A 19,698-nucleotide genomic window follows, 5' to 3' on the forward strand; every position below is an offset into this window, starting at 1 on the left:
ACGGCACCGGCACCACCGCCTGAGCAGAGAGGCCCCCTGGCTGGGAGGGGAGAGGAGCGGCCAGGCTCGGCAGGCTTTCCTGGGCGACCTGGGCCTTTCTGTCTCCCCAGGCGGGTGGGGCCCCTGGTTTCCCACACTCTGTCACCCCCACCCAGGTCACTGGGGGCTGTGATGTGTGGGGTCGTCATGGCAGTAAAGTGGGGGCAGGGCCCTAGGCATGGAGCAGGACTATGGAAGTCACCAAGCAGGTGGGGGACCCTGATCCATCGGACCCCCAGGGCCACCCCTCAGTCAGGAGCCAGCAGCTGCTGGGGGATGGCCTCAGGGAGTCTCAGGGACCGTGGATAAACTCGGGGCCCATATGCCTTAGGCAGCGGCTGTCATGGTCCCCCGAGGCCGTCACTGACGGGGCCTGTGGCCCAGCCTCCCAGGCCCACGGTCCTGCGCCTGTTCACCAGCTCCCCTGGGGCCCCGCTGAGGGTGGCGCACAGTGTGGCTCGGAGCAGGCCTCCCAGGACACCCCGAGACTCTCCTCCACAGGCCAGCGTCCCAGCCCCGTTGTGGAAGCCCAAGTGCATCTCGTCCTGGAGAATGAGACCCTGCCCCTGCCTTGGGGCATGCCCAGGGACAGCTCCGATGGCCTGGCCCAGCTCGGGGGCCGCAGCTCCTGGCTTCAGATGCAGGATGCGAGGGAGCGCAAGGCTCCGGCTAAAGTCCTGGTAGGCTGGGGCAAAGGCCCCCGCGGCACCCACCAGAAAGCCCCCTGGGGCCTGGCAAGGAGCCCGCAGGTCCCCTGTTTCCTTTCAGGGGAGACTGGCTCAGCTGCAGCCCTAGGTCCTCCTCACGCTCCAGCCCAAGATCAGGGTCGGTGCCGGTGGCCGGCTCAGACACCTCCGGCTCCAGCGCAGGCCAACACTCCAGCTCTGCAGACAACCCTCACGCCGGCAGCAGTGGCACGTAACACCTGCAGCCGCGACCACCTGCCCGGGAGCCTCGCCACCGCCAAGGACTTGTCCCGGGACCTGCCCAGGAAGAGTGGCAACCAGTGGTCAGGCCTCTTGGAGACTTCCAAGGTGGTCACATTCTGCCAGGACAACGTGATCTTTGGTTCTCAGCCGCTCCCCACCCCAGGAGCCACTCCGAGAGAGTCCCCAGACCACACCCCCGAGCTCGAAGCTGCCAGAAGGCCGGTGCTACCGAAGCAGCCTGAGACTCCAGCAGAGAAGCTGCTGTTCTATACCTTTAACCTAGACTGCCCCACACCAGTCCCAGGAAGGCCGGGCACCCCCACATCCCAGAGGAGCCTCCAGGAGGTCAGTTCGCAGCCAGAACGGCAGCCCCTCAGGGTCTGCAGCCGCACCTGCGCCAGGGCGCCGCCCCCCACCTGCCAAGTGACCTGCCGCGGGCAGCGCCCGGCCCAGCCTCCCGGGGAAGCCACGCAGAGGCCCACCTCCAGTGCCCCCACCTGCCAGCTCCAGGACCCTGCGGAAGGCCACGTGCTGGTGTTTGACATGGACACGGGCAGCACCAGGCTGGGACTGCTGTGCCAGGACCCCCTGGGCTCACGGGTGGTACTGGTGGGCCTCGTGCCCAACCCCCCGCCCGTTTATGCCCCTGAGAATATGCCGTCCACCCGGCCATTGGCCGTGCCCGTCGCCTCCCCTAACCGCGATCGCTCCAGCTTCGGGCCCATCTCGTCGGTGCTGTCCAGCCCCGTGCCCTCCAGCCTCTCCTCTGGCAGCTACCGCGAGGTGGCCCTTGCTCCCAAGGAAGCCAAGCTCAACCTGGAGTCACGGGACTCCCCTGGTACCGAGACACCCATCAGGGTGAGCCTGCTCCCTGCGCCCCTTCCACGGCGAGGGCCCCTCCAGTTTGGAGAGAGGACACTGAGCCGCATCCAGGATCCTGGCTGGTCCAAACCTGCGGCTGAAAAAAGCGAACCCACTCACACCATCTGGATCCTGGATGCGTCCGCGATGCAGGATGCCTCTGCGGGCCAGGCCAGGAGGCTGCAGGTGACCGTCCCAGAGCCGGCCCCAGAGCCCGCCCCCCCAGCCACAGCCCAGGAGGCAGCCAGAGCCCTGCTCCTGGCGGATACAGGCAGCCACAGCCGGAAGGAGGCCAGGACTGCTCACCCTAACAACCCTCGGGCTGAAGGAACTAGGCAGGCCCCCCTCAGCGGTTGGCCTCCACTCGCTGAGCAGCACCCCCTCTCTGGACAGCCCCCTGCAGCGGGTCAGCCTCCCTCTGCTGAGCAGCATCCCTTTCCTGGCCAGCCCCCTCTCCCTGGAACCCCTCTCGCCAGGCAACTCTCTCTCACTGGGCAGCCTGCCTTTTGCCAAGAGCCCACCATCTCCAAAGAGCCCATCCTCTCAAGAGGCCCCCCCTCCACCAGGGAGGCTGGCCAGGCCCCCACCCGGTGCCAGGAAGGGGAGGCCTTGGGTCTGCCCACCCACGTGGGGATACTTCGGGTGCCCCTGGCCCAGGAAAAGACCTGCGTCTATGTGAGCAGAGAAACGGTGGGCCTCAGTGCCCCTCCCACCTCCAACTCCCATCGGCTCTCCTCCTGGCCGCCTGGCAGCTCTCCCATGGCCCCGGAGGAGCAGCTCTCCCTGGTCACATTCACCACACCTGGCACCAGCTACAAGGTCTTGCCCATGGCCATGGTGGGCACTGTGCCCCAGGGCCCCGGGCTCAAGCTGACAGCGGAGGACATTGCCGACTCGCCGGTGGTCACGAGCCTTGGCCTGCTCAGCGGGGCCTACTGTGCTCTGCCGGGGCAGTCCCCCGGGCTTTCGCTGGGCCACTTCCAGAGCTCGGCGGCCGTGGTGATCGACACAGGCTCCGGCTTCACCAAGTGCGGCCTGGCCGGGGAGGACCACATCCTCAGCGTGGTGCCCTCCCACGTGCAGCTGCTGCAGCAGCCCGCCCAGGACCCGCCCAGCTACGCGATGCTGGGCGCCGGCGGCGGCGGCTCTTACACGGTGCTGAACCGGGGAGTGGTCTCCGACTGGGACGCGCTGGAGGTGCTGTGGCAGCACCTGTTCTACTGCAAGCTGGGCATGCGGCCCGAGGAGCTGGCCGTCCTGGTGGCCGACTCGCCCATCTCCCCGCGCACCAACCGCGAGAAGGTGGCCGAAATCCTCTTTGAGTGTTTCCACGTGCCGGCCATGCAGACCGTGCACCAGGCCCTGCTGGCGCTCTATGCTTACGGGCGCACCACCGGGCTGGTGCTGGGCAGTGGCCACGGCACCTCCTACGTGGCGCCCATCCTCACCGGGGATCTGGCCCCTCTGGACACCTACAGGCTGGATGTGGCCGGGGCTGACCTCACGGAGTACCTGGCTGAGCTGTTGCTGGCCGGCGGCCACTCGCCGCCCAAGGCAGGGCTGGTCAGCCACCTGAAAGAGACCTGCTGCTATGTCGCTCTGGATGTGAAAGCCGAGATGGCCCGCACGCAGGCCCAGTCCCGGGCGAGCTTCCTGCTCCCGGACCAGCAGGTCATCACCCTGGGCTCCGAGCGCTTCCGCTGCCCCGAGGCCCTCTTCCAGCCGCACCTGCTGGGCCTCAACCAGCCGGGCCTCCCGCAGCTGGCCCTCCTGAGCATCAGCCGGCTGGAGCCCCGGCAGCAGGAGCAGCTGCTGGCCAACGTGGTGCTGGACGGGGGCAGCACGCTGGTGAGCGGCTTCCCTGAGCGCCTGCGGCAGGAGCTGGGCCCTCGTGCCACCGTGCTGGGCTCTCCGCACCGCGCCGTGGCCGCCTGGCTGGGAGGCTCCATCATGGCATCCCGGGACTCCTTCCAGAGTCTGTGGCTCAGCCGCCGGGAGTACGAGGAGGAGGGCCCGTGGGCCATCTACAAGTACCATCTATGAGCACATAAAGTTCTGGTTCTGTGGGCTTTGAGTGCTGTGGCGTGCTTTAGGCCCAGGGAGGTGTGGAGAGGATAGGGTCCCGGCAGGGGTTCGGGGCTGGGGCCCCTGGCACACCTGAGTCACACCCGCCTCCGCGCACTGCAACTCCCCAGGTCCCGGCAGTCTCTCCCTCCTAGAGCCCCCGAGCCCCTTGGCATTGGCTCTGGTCTAACCTGACCTTTATTGCACCCCAAGGGCAAACACAGAGAGTGGCTGCTGTGGGTTTTGCCCCGTTGCCCTGGCGACAAGTGCAATTACCCTTGATTGCCAGCTGGTTGCCATGGCAATTTCAAACATAATGTAATAACCCACACAGCCTGGAGTGAGTCATGGTGGGGGCAGCCCCTTCCCCTAGCTCCTGAGGAAAAGACTACTTGCCCTCCCCCATCCTGGGCTCTATTCGGGGGGCTGGGGCCGGCAACATAGACGGCAGCCACATAGTCCCATGGTGGCTGGGGCCCAGGAGCATTGCTTGCCCCCTAGGGACAGTGCCTGTCAGGGTGTGGGCTTCTTGCGGGAGCTTGCCTGGGAGTGAGTGATCTCCTATCATTGGAACTTGGCTGGGGCTCAGTACTGACTGGCAGGGCTATGGGAGTGCTGGCCTTTGGTGTCCTGGGACAGGAAGTGCGGGTGAGGGGGCAGATAAGGCCTGGCTCCGGGGGTGGCGTGGAGGGGTACACCTGAGCTGTGGATGGGACTTGGGCCTGTTTTGTAGGTTCTGTGGATATGGAGGCTCACACCTCATCCTGCCTCTCTGACTGTCCAGCCTGAGTGGGAGCCAGAATAGTCAACTTTGGGCTCCCTTCTTCCCTTTGGCCACCCAGCCCAGGCAGCTCCCGCCTCCCCAGGAGGTCTCATAGGGGCTACTGGGCAATGCCAATGCCAATGCCAATTGCCCCTGCTCTTGTCCCAAACTCTGCCCTGCGCTGGGGCCTCCTGCCGTCCCTCTGGCCAGGGTGGTGGCTAGAAGCCACGGCTCCTGACCTCATCTGGTTCTGAAAGGGGAGGTAGAAATGGACCTGTCCCCCGAGCCCGTGGTCTGGGAGAGTTGAAGGGGTGGCGTGAAGCTGGTGTGGCTACTTCATCCCCAGAGGACAGCTTGAGATCGAGCCAAGACGAGGAAGCCCTCCTCTGCCTGAGCTGCTCTGGCTGGAGGCTGGAGGGATGAGCTGTGGCCCAGCCCAGCCCTGGGCTCTGCCTTCAGGTTGCTCGCTGCACAGAGGACAAAGACCAGGTTTCATCTCCCGCCACAAACACACAGGCACACGCACACACACACACACACACACACACACACACCTGAGCGTGAGGGGCTGTGCTAAGTGTGAGACTAGAAACAGCCAATAGCATAGGGTTACACAGCCCTGCCCACCGCCAGCCATGGTCCGGTCTCTTCCCATTTCCTGTCCCCACACCCTGACTCAGTCTCCACAGTCCTGAGGCCTGTGTCATACAGGAAGGGGACCAGAGTCCCCAGGGACCCGTGGCTCCAGGGACTAGCTACCGCATCCATGCGCACACGTGAGCGAGCACGCCTGAGTGCACACAGAATGCAGACACATGTGCCCCCGAGCACCACTGCACACACAGTGCCGTTGCCTTCTCCGTCAACAACAGAAGAGCGCGTGCGTGCGCGCGCACACACACACACACACACACACACACACGTGTGCACACAACCTGCCACGTGCTCTCACCCACAGGCACGTGGAGTGTGCACAGGACCCAGAAGGGGTGGAGCCCTGCCAGCAGCCAGCTGGGCCCCAGCAGCCACCTCTTCCCCTGCCTCTAACCCCCATCCCAGCCTCTGCTGAGCCCCGCCTCTGCATGCCTAGATATGCATGCCCTTCGGGAAACACAGAAAACATGGTGACACGTGTGACACGTGTGACCTGTGTGAGGTCAGCAGCCCATTGCCCAGCTGTCCATACAGCTCGGAGAACCATGGTTTCGGGGACAGCGGGCGGACAGCATGAAGGGCCGCGTGCAGGCTGCAGACACCAGCTTGCCGGCACATGCCTGCCCACAGGTGGCATCGGGCTGCCCTGGAAGAGGTGACCCGAAGCCCGGCAGGGTGGGAAGGGGAGGAAGGTAGCCAGGGGCAGTCATTCCCCAGGCAGCCTTACCTCCCTCACGTGGGGAGTCACTCCCCTCGGCATCCAAGAGGAGACTCAACATGGCAAAGGGTTGGAGCTGACCCCTCCCAAGGTGGGGCTGGCAGGCTCCCTGGGAGGGGTGGGCTGAGTGGAGAAGCCTAAGTCTGCCCTCCAGATGGAGGCCTCGGGGCTTGTGAGGGGAACGGCCAGCGTTGGCCCACATGCCTCCCAGGCAAGGGACATGGCCCTAGATGGCCCTGGACTTCCCTTAGCGCTTCTGCCGGGCAGCTCTCAGCCCGCTCCGGCCCGGGCCGCCCCGCGGTCCGCCCAGGCCGTGCTGGGCTCCGTTGCCTGGGCTCGATCTCCGCTGCCCTCTGGGCGGAGGTAGGTCCGTGTCCCCAGAGCCCAGCCCAAGCCGCTGATGGTGACCCCGCGCTGGCGTGTTTGAGGGTGACATGACTGGGAAGAAAGCGGAGTCCACACCACGCCATAGGTGACTCCTCTAGTTGGGGGAATTCAGGGCCATCGAGGAGAGGGCAGACTGGGCCACCCATCCTGGCCCAGACTTGGGGACGGCAAAGGCTGTGGCCTGGCGGGAGTGGGGGTTGGGGTGGAGGCGAGTCTGCCTGGGGGTCTTGGACCCTCACTGGCCACCTGCGCCCGGCGCCCCCCCCCCCCCCCGCCCCTCCGTCTTTATACTCCGGCGGGGAGGCTGGTCTGTGCTGCGCTCGCCCTGGCGCTGCGCACTCGGTGCTTCCACCCGGGTTTCACCCTTTGGGCCCCGCACCTCCCTGCGGGGGCAGAGCAGGGACCCTCTGACCCCCATCGCCCAGCCAGGTGGAGGCCCTACGGGAGCCCCCGAGCGTCGGCCCCGGCCTGCTCGGCACCGGCCCCGGTGGAGGGGGGTTTCAGCCTCAGGCTCCTCCGGGGTCGGGGCGGAGCCGGCGGAGGGAGGCCCCGCCCCCAGCCCGCCCCCGGCCCGGGATGCGAATTCGGGGCCGCCGAGCGGCGGGAGATGCTGACGGTTCGCGAGCCGGAGCGGCTGCAGCTGGCGCCGCGTCTGCCCCGCGTGTCCGGAGCGGATCCTGCCCGCCGCCCCCGGAGCCCTCGGCGCCCCGCTGAAGCCGCGGCCGCCGCCTCCCCGTGATCTCCCGGCGCTGCAGGTGCGGGGCGGGCGGGCGGGTGCCCCGAGCGCGCGGTGTGGTCCCGGAGGACGGGTCTCCGGCTCGAGGTGCGGGGCGCCGAGTGCGCGGGGACCGCGAGGCTGTGGCCCCGGCGCGGGCAGAGCGCGCGGGCTCTGCGGATCGGGGTCGGGTGCGGGGTTGGGCTGAAGTTCCCGGTCACCTCTGACCGCTCGGGTCCCGGGGGAGCCCCGGAGCCCCCAGTCCCCGCGATTCGCCTCTACTTGCCCCCCCTTTTTGTACCCCCCCATCTCGCTAGGCTCCTAATTGTGCGAACATTGCCCCGCAGGCACTGGGGGTGTCCCATGGGGGCAGGGGCCAGGCCGACGGTCCCTCCGGACTCCCGGAGCCGCTGGCCTCCCCGCTGCCCTGGGCTCCCTCCCTCCCGCGCAAAGCAGCCACTAATTCCCATGACAAGGGCGAGTTTTGGGGGCATTTATTTATTTGTTATTTATTTTTCATGGACGACAACCTGGAGGGGGCTGGGCGGGCTGCCGGGAGCGGGGAGGGGGCCCCCCAGCCGCTGGGGACCACCAGCCCCTGAGCCCAGACCCAGCTTCCAGGGCTCAGCTGGGACCCAGGGCCGACCCAGCGCTGGGCGGTGGGTGGGGGACCACGCGCTTCCGCTGGGAGGTGCGGGCTCGGCGCGCACACGTGTGCCTCCCGCATGTGCGCCGCTGTGCCAGCGGGGGCGAGTCAGCAGCCCCGGGGAGGGAGGTCGGGGGGCACCGGGTGGGAGCAGGGCCCCGGCTCAGGGGGCCGTGGACCGTGAGCGGGGAGGTTCTGCCTTCCCAGCCTGTGCTTGTGGCGAAGACCCGGGGCGCCCCCAGCCCCCACAGCTCTGCAAAGGCTTTGTCCGCACCTCCTGGGCAGAGCTTGCTCCCCCAGATTCTCTCTGAGGGAGCAGGCCCTCGTCCCTCACCGAAAGCTCAGCCCCTTCTGGCCACCCTCTCCCAGGCCCAGGCTTTGAGCCCCCCAAGGACCCCCAGGGGACCGGGTGCCTCCCCAGTTGATTCCTGTCAGCTTTAGCCACCTGCCCGGCCTTGGTTTCCTCACGTAGGGTCCTGGCACCTCCACTTCTCTCAGTGCCAGGCTCTCCTCTCCTCTGCCCCGTTTGGTGCGGACGCCCAGGGGCCGTGCCTGCGTCCCCATGCGGCTGCTGGGCCTCCTCTCCAGCCCGTGCCCTGGCCACCACTCACGAGCAGCCCATCAGTCCCTGCCCTGGAGGAGACCAGAGTCCGGTCTCCATCCAGGGAAACTGAGGCAAGGGGGGCGTGCAGTTGTTATCCTGTTTCTAGGTTGCTTAGGGGGCTGTCCTGACAGGACGCCCCGGTGGGAGGACGCCCCGGTGGGAGGGGGCCGCGGTGGCAGGGAAGCAGGCTGAGCTGCTGCGGGCCGGGGGGGCCCACGGCCCGGAGAGGATAGCAGAAGGGGGAGGGGCAGCGCTGGGCAGCTGAGAGGAGAGGCTGTGAAGGGAGCAGCCAGGTCTCCAAGGTTTGTTTCCATCCCCCACACCTGCGCCTTCCACGCGTGGGACCCGCCCTCCTAAGCCGGGGTGATGCCAGGGAGGGGCTTTGACGGGGTGGGGGGGGCACTGCAGCAGCAGGCCTCTTCCCAGGGTGAGGCTGGGCCTCCCCCTCTAATGAGGTGAATGCCCCGGGACCCAGGAGGGTTCAGTCTCAAAGGTCCAGGCACCTGGCGGTTCCTCGGGGCTGTCTGGGCACCCGCAGGCCCTCAGAACCCCCTGCCCACTGCCCCTCCGTATCCTTGTGGCTGCCTCCCTTCACTCCCTTCCTTCCCAGGCTGTGCCTTTGTCTCTGCGTCCCGGCCCCACTCGCTCCCTTAGTCCCCCCCCCTCCCCATCCGCTAGGGACCAGGGTCACGGAACCCCTGGGGAGGGAACCCGGCCCAAGCCCCAGGGAATTCATGAAGGGGTTTGGCCACCACCTCTCCCCTCCCCCTCCCCTTGTTTTAAAACTTCCATCACCATAGCAACCCCTTGCTCGCTGAGACTTCTCTGCATTCCCCCTCCTCCACCCGCAGGAAAGCAGGGCCCCCAGTGGGTTTTCTTTCAGGGGTTCAGAGACTGGGACCCTTTGGCTCTGCTGCATGTCGAGGACTGAACTTTCTAGAGGTGACACTGGGCTGGAACCATGGACAGTGGGTTAGCCAGGGCTGAGGCCCAGCCAGGGCATCCCAGGTCCACCCCCCGCAGCAGCTGGACGGTGGCCTGGAAGCCTCGCTCTGCCTCCTGATGCCAGACCCTGAGCGCAAGTTCTCTACATCCCCTGGTCCTGCCGGGGAGGCCTTGCGGGAGGGCTTGGGGCGGGGGCTGGCAGGGCTTGGGTCCGGACAAGTCCATGGCATCAGGAAACCGAGCCGTCCTGGCAGAGGAGCGCCGGGGAGGGAGGGGTGCCTGCAGCTGGGTTCACAGATGCCACTAAATCGGGAGGTGTTGCCTGCAGTTGTTGGAAGGCAGCCGAGGGCCCCCCCGCAGCCCCCCGGGGTCGCTGGAAGTGTGGAACCCTGGATGACAGGGGAGCCGTGGCAGGAAACTCCCATTTGTGGCTGAGAAAGGTGGGGCCTGACCCTAGTGAAAAGGAGGGGACAGGACTCCCTTGTGGGACTTCGAGGCCTTGGTCCCACTGAAGCTTCTGTGAGCCAGACTCGCCTAAGGCTGCAGTAGGGCCCCAGGGGGACCTTTATTAGCAGGGCACCTGCAGTCAGAGGCTTCCATCGGGGCCTCAGGCTCCATTCCTTGGGGGGGGGGGGGGCATCAGGCTGAGCAGAGCTTGGCCTTGGGCTCTGGGAGCAGCTGGAGGAAGGTGGCAGCAGTGCCTGGGGCAGCCCTGAGCACACCATTCCCTTTCTCTGCAGAGAGAGGGGAGGGCCACGACTCTAGGGAACCGCTGCTCTGAGGCTCCTGCACCCTCCGAGCCCCAGGGTGGACCTGGGGCAGAGCCCAGGCTCTGGGTCGCTGGCAGGGAAGCTCCCGCCCGCTGGGTGTTGAGTCTGGGCCACGGGGTGAGAAATGCAAACCCCTTTTTGCAGCTTCCGGTTCTGGAAGCTGCTCCTTGCTGTTCCAGCTCTGGGGCCAGCCCTCTCCCCCGTTGTCGCAGGCAAGTGCTAGGGGCTTGGAGCGCCAGCAGCCTCCCAGGTGGCAGCAGTGGGTGGCAGATGGCAGAGCCGTGGGGGTGGAGGGGACCAAGGCACTCATCCACGGGGCCCCCTTTCTTCTCTCCCCGCCCTGGGCCCAGGTTGGGGGTGGAAGCGAGTGAGCACAGTCAGGCTGGTGAGAAGCAGCACCTGGCTGAGACCAGGCAGCCCTGGGGGCAGGCGGGCAGATCGGCCCCTGCCCTGCCCACGAGGCTTTAGGACAGGCTCCGGCTGCCGAGACTGTGAGCAGTCCTGGGTCCCTGTGGGCACAAGTGCATGTGCACGGCCACAAGCTGGGCCGAGATCAGGGACAGGCACATACGAAGCCTCCCACGCCGTGCGTCAGAGCAGGAGCGGTGGGGTGGGGTGGGGTGGGGTGGGGTGTGCGGAGCGGGAGGCTGTGGACGGCATTTCAGGGAAGGGCCATTTTGACTCTGAGCATCGGGATGCTTCTAGACAGTCTGTGCACAAGCCACCTGGTCAGAGATCAGGATGAAAGGACGGAGGCAGCCCCGGGGCCGGCACCTGGGGCCCGGGAGGCTGCTGGGCATGAAGACCAAGCGGGCAGCGCCCACACTCCCTGCCCGGAGGGGACGCTGCCGGGCTGGCCGGTCGGTCACCTGTTGGTGGATGTTTTGGTAGTTGCTGGTTGCATGTTATAAATAACTCTGGCGTGACAATAGGAGACCATGGGAGCCTGGGGGGAGGGCACTCCTGCTGGAGGGAGCGGTGTAGGCAGAGCCACAGAGCTGAGTGCCTCCCTGTGGCACCAAGCACACGCCTCGACTCCAGCCCGAAGGTGGTCACCGCACACCAGGGGGACCCCCCGCCCCCCGCCCCTTGTTAGGGCACAGAGATGGGCACCGGCAGGGTGGGGGGCTGGGCCTCTGCCGCCAGCTGTGGGAGTGGGATTCCAGCCACACGCTGCCGGTGGCGGCAAGGACACAGTCAGGGATGCTCTTCAAAGCCCGCGCTCCCCTCTGCAGCGCCCCCAAGATGGCTCAAGCCCGGCCTGACTCACGCTGGTGAAAGTGACGGCCATCCCTGAGCCCAAGCAGCCCAGACCAGGGGCTGCTGGCTTTCGTTCCCTGATGCTGAGGGCAGATTTGAGGGAGACCTGCCGGGACTGGGGCCCCTGGGAAGCGGGTGGCCCCTGCCTGGAAGGAAGCAAGCAGCCAGGGCTGGCGTGCGCTGTGCGGGTCCTGGCCTTGAGCCCCTCTGACCACGCTCCTTCCTCTGGAGGTGGCTTCCTCCCTCTGCACTGCCCCATGGCTGTGAGTGACTCCAGAAGGGGAGCATCTGGGGGCGCAAGGCGCAAGGCCCAGGCCCGGCCCTGCGGGCAGCAAGTGGAGGGATGGGGTGCAGCCGGCAGAGCTGAGCAGGTTGGACGCAGCCTCGGTGCAGAGCTTGGTGCAGACCGTGTCCGGGGCCGGGGGTTTTGGAGGCTGACTCTGGGTATAGCCTTTCCTTTGGGTGATGGAGCCAGTCCCCCCAGCACCTCAGGTGCCAGGCCCAGGTGCTGGAATGCCTTGAGCCCACCGCGGTCAGCTGCATGAGGTCACCCTTGTGCCTGGAATCCCAACCCTGGCCAGGGGCCTCTCCCTAGACCTGCAGCGAGCCTTGGCAGGGAGCCCTGGGCAGACTCGTCTCGCTTTTCCGGACCTTTCCCCCTGCGTGGCTCCTGGCAGTCCCTCCCCTCTCAGGCCCAGCCCTGAGCTGCTTCTCCCTCAAAGCCTCTCCTTGCTCCTCTACCTGGATGGGGGTTCTCCTTCCGGGGACTCCCCCGAGCACTGTACCCGAATGCAGCAGTGATTACAGCAATAAAAGCAATCAGAGTACATGGTGGGCCGGCACGGCCATGGCATACTCTGCCCCACATTGGGCGCCATATGTGCCGCACCAGCTCAGCCATGTTTGGTGAGCCCGAGTGGGGGCGGTGAAGGATGGAGAAAAGACAGGCAAGAGAACGAAAGCTGGGTCTGGGTGGGACGCTGCCCTCTCTGATGGAGAGACAGCGCCACAGACTACAAACCGAGTCTTTATTTTATAGCAGATTCCACGAGGCAAAGTAAGGGCGTGGTCAAGATGTTTACAACATTCTCCTGGGTTTCGATCCTACTCAACTACATGCACCTGAACTCTATCAAGCCCACCTCACTCAGGCACGTGGGGCCACGTGTCCGGACCACAGGTTCAAGCTCACAACCATAGCTGTTGGCTATAAGTGTGCTGGGAGGGCTCTGCCCTCCAAGCTGGGACTTGCACGTGGCCATGAGAGGACTGTGCCCTCTCATTAGTCCGAGGCTTGAACCTGTGCAAACACCGTAGCCGCTCTCCACAAGAGTAAAAACCAAAACAGAAAGTTCCTAAACGAAAAGTATAAGCCTGCCCCTCTGACACCAGTTCTTTGCCCCAAAGAGAACTCTCAGTTTCCCAGTTGTCCTTCCGGAACAGATCAAAAACTGGCATATAAACTTTTAAAAATGTAGCCCTGGCCGGTGTGGCTCAGTTGGTTGCGGGTCATCCCATGAAAGGTCGCCAGTTTCAGTTCCCAGTCAGGGCACTTACCCACATCTCGGATTTGATCCCCGGTCGGGTGTGTGTGGGAGGCGACCGATCAATGTTTCTCTCTCACACTGACGTTTCTCTCCTCCCTTCCTCTTTCTCTACAAAAATCAATAAAAACATATTTAAAAAAAAGAATAACAGAAGTGATATTTTAAAAAAAACCTTAAAAAAATGTACCCAAATAGCAGCACCCTTTACCCACCACTCTGTTCCTTGCTTTCTCACTTCACGACATATCTCAGACTGTCCACAGAGTACATTTCAATCTTCTTTGTTCTTTTTATTTATTTTTAAATATATTTTTATTGATTTCAGAGAGGAAGGGCGAGGGAGAGAGAGATAGAAGCATCAATGATGAGAGAGAACCATGGGTTGGCTGCTTCCTCCATGCCCCCCACTGGGGATTAATACTTTATCCTTTTTATTAGCCACCAGGTATTCATTACGTTGGATGGCCATATTTTTCTAAAAGATTGATTTTAGAGAGAGAAGAAAGGAGAGGAACGTGGATTTCTTGTTCCTTATTTATGCATTCATTGGCTGGTTCTTGTATGTGTCCTGGCTGGGGGATCGAACAGGCAACCTTGGCGTATCAGGATGATGCTCTGACCAGCTGAGCAACTCAGCCAGGGCCAGCTGGTCATCATTTTTTAAAATTTTTATTTTAAAATATATTTTTATTGATTTTAGAGAGGAAGGAAGAGGGAGAGAGAGATAGAAACATCCATGATGAGAGAATCATTGATCGGCTGCCTCCTGCACAACCCTCACTGGGGATCGAGCCCGCAACCCGGGCATGTGCCCTGGACCAGGATCGAACCTGGGACACTTCAGTCCGCAGGCTGATGCTCTATACCCTGAGCCAAACCGGTTAGGGCTGGCCATAATTTTTATTAACAGTTTTAATTTGAAATATAACAGAAATTTAGGAATGTGTCAAACGTGTATGTACATTTTTACAAATCATTATAAAGCTGTGAAACCACCACTTAGGTTCAGAAATAGGCCCAACAGAATACCCACAGGTGTCCTGGTGCAATCACAACCCCTTCTTCCTCTTGGAAGGACTCAAGGGGTTCATTTTCTAGCTTTTCACTGTAGTTCTGCCAGTGTGTTTACATCCTTCAACAGCACAAGTTAGTTCTGCGTTTTGAATGTCATATTGATTCTGTAATTGATAACGTTGATTATAGATTATATAGTCACACACTATATACATGTGTGTCATGTATTTATACTCACTTGTGTCTTTTTCACTCAACAATGTGTTTGTGAGTTTCACCTTGTGGTTGGGTATAGCTATACCTCTGTCATTTCCATTGTTGTGTAACATTACATTGTGTGATTATGTCACAATAAATACACAACATAACAGTGTTGATGGATATTCGGTTGTCTCTTGTTTGGGGCCGTTATGAATATTGCAACTGTGAGCATCCGTATATGAGCATCCCTGATACACAAGTGCGTGTGTTTCAGCGGTGCAATTGCGGGTTCATAGGATATATCTGACTTCTATCGTTTTAGCAACTGGTTCCCAAAGGGGAGACTTGCCCTCCACCAGCAATGCCCATGTTCTCCTCATCTTTGCCAACACTTGGCATCTTCAGACGTTCAGAGATGACTATCTGATGAGTGGGTAGTGCCAGCCCTTGTCATCTGTAAAATAGCTGAAATGTAAAGAAACCACTTTTTGTTGTTGTTGTTAATCCTCAGCCAAGGGTATTTTGCCATTGGTTTTTAGAGAGGGGAAGGGCGAGGGAGAGACAGAAACTTCGATGTGAGAGAGACACATCGATTGGCTGCCTCCTGCACACACCCCGGCCAGGGCCTGGGCCCTGCCACCAAGGTACGTGCCCTTGACCAGAAGCGAACCTGGGACCCTTCAGTCTGCAGGCGGACGCTCTATCCACTGAGCAACACGGGCCAGGGCTAAAGAAATCATTTGACCCATCTTTTCAGTGTGTACATTACACAGTGACTCCCTGATATGTCCGTTTGGTACACTTTTCATGAGCGGGGCGATTGCCGTTCAGGTAACCAAGCTGAGTGGCCGGAAGGCTGGGCAGACAAGCAGGCTAGGAGCTGAGTCTGACCACCCTCCAGCCCTTCCTGCCTTGGCCTCTGCCTCTGGCGTGGCCTGAGCCAGCTGGGGCCTCCCAGCAGCGACCTGGGTCCTGCGGGGAGACGTGGGGAGCGAGCGGCACGGCTGAGGCAGACCCCATCCTGCCCGCAGCTCAGAGCCTGGCAATGCCGTTTGGGTGTGTGACTCTGGGCGACAAGAAGAACTATAACCAGCCGTCGGAGGTGACGGACAGATATGATCTGGGGCAGGTCATCAAAACGTGAGTGCCGTGCTGGCGGGCAAGGGCCGGGGGGAGGGGAGTGGGGTGCGGCCTGCAGCGAGGCCGAGGCTGGGGCTGAGTGGGGTGGCCCCTGCTGCAGGGAGGAGTTCTGCGAGATCTTCCGGGCCAAGGACAAGACCACGGGCAAGCTGCACACCTGCAAGAAGTTCCAGAAGCGGGACGGCCGCAAGGTGCGGAAGGCGGCCAAGAACGAGATCGGCATCCTCAAGATGTAAGTGCGGCCTGGGGTGGGAGGGAGCAGGGCAGGGGCTGGCGGGCAGGGGCCTCAAGCAGTGCAGCCTCTGGCCAGTTAGTCTGCTGTGGCCACAGTGGCACCCAGAGCCTCTCTTAGGGGCTCACTCAGCCCTGACGATTGGTTCTCCTCTCACTGCCAGGGTGAAACACCCCAACATCTTGCAGCTGGTAGATGTGTTTGTGACCCGCAAGGAGTACTTCATCTTCCTGGAGCTGTGAGTGTGGGCCTGGGGTCCCAGGGTTCTCCCACGCTCTGCCGCCAGGGAGCGCCCCTTCTCGGACCCTCGGGTCCCGGTCTCTGGGTCTCTGTGCCTTGCCCAGCCAGCTACCCGGTGTAGGTAGCCTGCCCAAGTGCTCCTGCCCCACCCCCGGCCCTGCCCACGCCGGGCTCAGGGGCTGGTGTCCCTCAGGGCCACGGGGAGGGAGGTGTTTGACTGGATCCTGGACCAGGGCTACTACTCGGAACGAGACACGAGCAACGTGGTGCGGCAGGTCCTGGAGGCCGTGGCCTACCTGCACTCACTCAAGATCGTGCACAGGAACCTCAAGGTGAGGCAGGAGCCTGGTCGAAGGGTCGGTTGGCAGCTGGCCTGGGACCCCGGGCCAGCCTCTGAGGCCCGCTCCTCACGAGTCTTTCTCTGCCACCCCCATGCTATTCCTGGCCGGAGCAGCTGGAGAACCTGGTGTATTACAACAGGCTGAAGAACTCCAAGATTGTCATCAGCGACTTCCACCTGGCTAAGCTGGAGAACGGCCTCATCAAGGAGCCCTGCGGGACCCCCGAGTACCTGGGCAAGCAGAGGGGGCAGGGCAGGGGCGGGTGGGAGTGGCTTTGGGTTGGGAGGAAGGAGGTCCCCAGGAAGGGGTGTGAATGGTACGAGGCCTGGCAGGCCTGATCCTGACCGGCCGATTGGAACTGTGTTGGCAGCCCCGGAGGTGGTAGGCCGGCAGCGGTATGGACGCCCCGTGGACTGCTGGGCCATTGGAGTCATCATGTACATCCTGTGAGTGGACGGGCAAACAGGGGCGTACAGCCAGGGGGTGGGGCCTGTGCCACGGCCTTCCTGGCTGACCTGGGCCTCCGGCCCCCGCAGGCTTTCAGGGAACCCGCCTTTCTACGAGGAGGTGGAGGAGGACGACTACGAGAACCACGACAAGAATCTCTTCCGCAAGATCCTGGCTGGCGACTATGAGTTTGACTCTCCGTACTGGGACGACATCTCGCAGGCGGGTGAGGAGGCGCCCAGCATCTGGGCAGAAGGAAGGCTTGGTGCGGGGGACCTGCTCTCGGCCGCCTCTCTGGGCTCTGCTCCTGCCCCGGCCCATCCATCACCTCGAGGTAGAGACGGGGCGCCATGCCTAGCCTCTCCCTGGCTTTGTCCCCAGCCAAAGACCTGGTCACCAGGCTGATGGAGGTGGAGCAGGACCAGCGCATCACCGCGGAAGAGGCCATCTCCCACGAGTGGTGAGCGGGGTCCAGGGAGGATGGCAGGGGCCGGGCGTCTGTCCTCCTCACACCTAGCAACCCCCATCCCTGAGACCCTGAGTGGGGGCTGGGGGCAGCCCGAGGGCCCGCTGGGCAGAGTGAAGGCCACACCTCAGATGCATTCGCGCCCTTTCCAGGATTTCTGGCAACGCCGCTTCCGATAAGAACATCAAGGATGGTGTCTGTGCCCAGATTGAGAAGAACTTTGCCAGGGCCAAGTGGAAGGTAAGGCCTGGGTGGCTCCTCCGTGGACGGACTCCAAGTGGCCGGGTGCCTAGCCCTGGGGTGGGTGATCAGAGGCAGCCAGGGCACCCTGGGGGTGGCCTGGGCTTGGCCTTCGCCAGGGAGTGGACTCAGCTTCCGTAAGCCGCCCCGAGCCTCTCTCTCCTCCTTGCAGAAAGCTGTCCGCGTGACCACGCTCATGAAGCGGCTGCGGGCGCCAGAGCAGTCCGGCGCCGCGGCCGCCCAGTCGGCTCCAGCCACAGACACTGCCGCGCCTGGGGCTGCAGGTGGGGCTGCCCCGGCCCTTGGGGGCAGTGCCACCTCAGCCACAGCAGGTGACGCTGCAAAGAGTGATAGTGCAGTCCCTGCAGACCGCAGTGCCACCCCAGCCACCGATGGGAGCGCCACCCCAGCCACCGATGGGAGCATCACCCCAGCCACCGATGGGAGCATCACCCCAGCCACCGATGGGAGCGTCACCCCAGCCACTGACAGGAGTGCCACGCCAGCCACGGATGGGAGAGCCACACCAGCCACAGAAGAGAGCACTGTGCCCACCAGCCAAAGCAGTGCCACCCCCGAGCCAGCTTCGGCCCAGCCGGACAGCACAGCCTCAGGGGGCGCAGCAGGCCAGGCTCCGCCCTCTAGTGCAGGGGAAGAGGCTGCTGGCTCTGCCGAGTCCCAGAGGGAGGAGACCAGCTGAGTGGGCAGGCTAGTGGGGGGCAGGGACGGGCAGGAGGGTGGGAGAGTGGATGAGGGGCTTTTCACTGTACATAGAGTCACTGGCATGATGCCCTCGCACGCCTCCCCAGCCCCTGCCTCTCACTGTGGGGCATGTCTGGGGGCCACGGGGGAGCAGTCTCGTCTCCCGTGTGTATGTGTGAGTGGGGAGCAAGCCAGAGGCAGGACCGGCCCCAGCCCCTGCATGGATTCCTGTGGCTTTTGTCTTTCGCTAGCTTCACCAGTTTTGTTCCTGTGGGATGCTGCTCTAGGGATACTCAGGAGGTCCCTGCGCCTCTTCCCTTCTGCCTCAACCTCCCCTCCCCCCAGGCAGGCCCTGCAGTCCCATTCCCTCCTAGGCCCTAAACTTGGGTGGCCTTGCCCTGAGAGCTGGTCCTCCAGCGAGGCCCTGTCAGCGGTCTTAGGCTTCTACACACGGAGGTATGTGCCTGTGGTACTGGGCAACTCTAGGAGTGGACACAGGCCGGTCCAGGGAATGCAGAAATCTAGAGCAGTATGCTTTAGGACAAGACTGGGCGTGTGGCTGGGGGCACTGCTCGGTAGCTGTGCGGGTCCTCAGAAGTGAAAAGGAGTGAGGAGGGTAGAAGCTTCCATCTTTGTCCCTGGGAAGCCCCTCCCGACCCCCTCCCTGCCCCTTGGGTCCTGCAGTGGGTTGCCGTGTGCCCTGAGTCCAGGAGCCTGAGCGGGGAAGGAGCAGCTAGGATGTGGCGATGAGAACCGGGAGGACAGTGCAGGCCCAGCACCAGTGCACCAGCCTAGCTGGGTCCTTGCCACGAGCCAGACGGGAAGGGCTGATATCCCTGGCTCTTCCCAGACGGCCACCCTCTGGATCAGTTGACGGTCCTCTCCATCCCGGGGGCCTGCTGCATGGCAGTGTCCCACTTCAACCACGAAAGAGAGAAGTCCCCCAGTGTCTGCCCCGCGCCCCCTCCTGTGGGGGCCGAGAGGCCCAGGTGCCTCTGAGTCGTGCCGAGCTCCTTTGCCGGGAGGAGGAGGTGGGACGAGGCTCCCCATTTCCTGATGGAGGCTCCTGGTAGGTGCACTTGTCAGACCCCACCACGGCCTGGGCAGGCAGCCGCACTGGTCCCGGCCCGCTCGGCTCTCTGGTGGCGGCCCTGCCCTTCTCCCTGCATGCCTGTGGGTCTGCTCTGGTGTATGAAGATCAGTGGGCGAACTGTGCCTGCTGAACCTGGCAAATAAATGTCACCCTGCCAACGCCTCTGGCCACCCTCTCACCTCTGCTTCCTCTGTCTTACTGGGGAGGGGGCCCCGGCAGGTAGGGGGAGGGATGAGGCTGGAAGCAGGCGCACAGGTAGCAGCCTGTGCTGGGGGCCACGGGGCTTGCTTGGCCGAGTGCATCACCTTCCCCGGTGTGTCCCTTGATGGCGGTGACGGGTTCCTTTGGACTGTAACCCACATGGATGGTGGGTCCTGGGTTGGACTTGTGCCAAGGAATACCCTCTGGGCTGCTGTCACAACACATCCTATGTAACAGGGAGTCCCTGGTTTGCCCTAGTTGGTGTGGCTCAGTGCACCGAGCGTCAGCCTGTGGACTGAAGGGTCCCGGGTTTGATTCGGGTCAAGGGCATGTACCTTGGTTGCAGACTCCTCCCCAGCCTGGGCCCTGGTCAGGGCGCATGCAGGAGGCAACCAATCGAAATGTTTCTCCCACATGGATGTTTCTCTGTTTTTCCCTCTCTCTTCCACTCTCTCTAAAAATCAATGGGAAAAATATCC

The 19,698-nt window shown here is 63.2% G+C and overlaps 1 protein-coding gene across 1 annotated transcript; it reads left to right on the forward strand.

The window, feature by feature from the left end:
• Positions 1–6,989: 6,989 nt before the first annotated feature.
• CAMKV (CaM kinase like vesicle associated) lies at positions 6,990–19,196 on the forward strand. The gene is made up of 11 exons (XM_081105884.1): positions 6,990–7,170; positions 15,149–15,257; positions 15,358–15,489; positions 15,653–15,727; positions 15,923–16,061; positions 16,184–16,304; positions 16,441–16,516; positions 16,607–16,743; positions 16,899–16,977; positions 17,136–17,223; positions 17,396–19,196. The coding sequence occupies exons 2-11, from the start codon at positions 15,163–15,165 to the stop codon at positions 17,921–17,923; spliced, it is 1,470 nt and encodes a 489-aa protein (XP_080962010.1). The 5' UTR covers positions 6,990–7,170; positions 15,149–15,162; the 3' UTR covers positions 17,924–19,196.
• The last annotated feature ends 502 nt before the right edge of the window (positions 19,197–19,698 follow it).

Source organism: Myotis nattereri, assembly GCF_964212035.1.
Source record: "Myotis nattereri genome assembly, chromosome: 14".
Taxonomy (NCBI): Eukaryota; Metazoa; Chordata; class Mammalia; order Chiroptera; family Vespertilionidae; genus Myotis; species Myotis nattereri.

Coding starts and splice junctions, on each gene's coding strand:
- CAMKV (XM_081105884.1), top strand. CDS start 15,163: ATGCCGTTTGGGTGTGTGACTCTGGGCGACAAGAAGAACTATAACCAG. Junction 16,517..16,606: donor GGAGTCATCATGTACATCCT/GTGAGTGGACGG, acceptor CGGCCCCCGCAG/GCTTTCAGGGAACCCGCCTT. Junction 17,224..17,395: donor TTGCCAGGGCCAAGTGGAAG/GTAAGGCCTGGG, acceptor TCCTCCTTGCAG/AAAGCTGTCCGCGTGACCAC.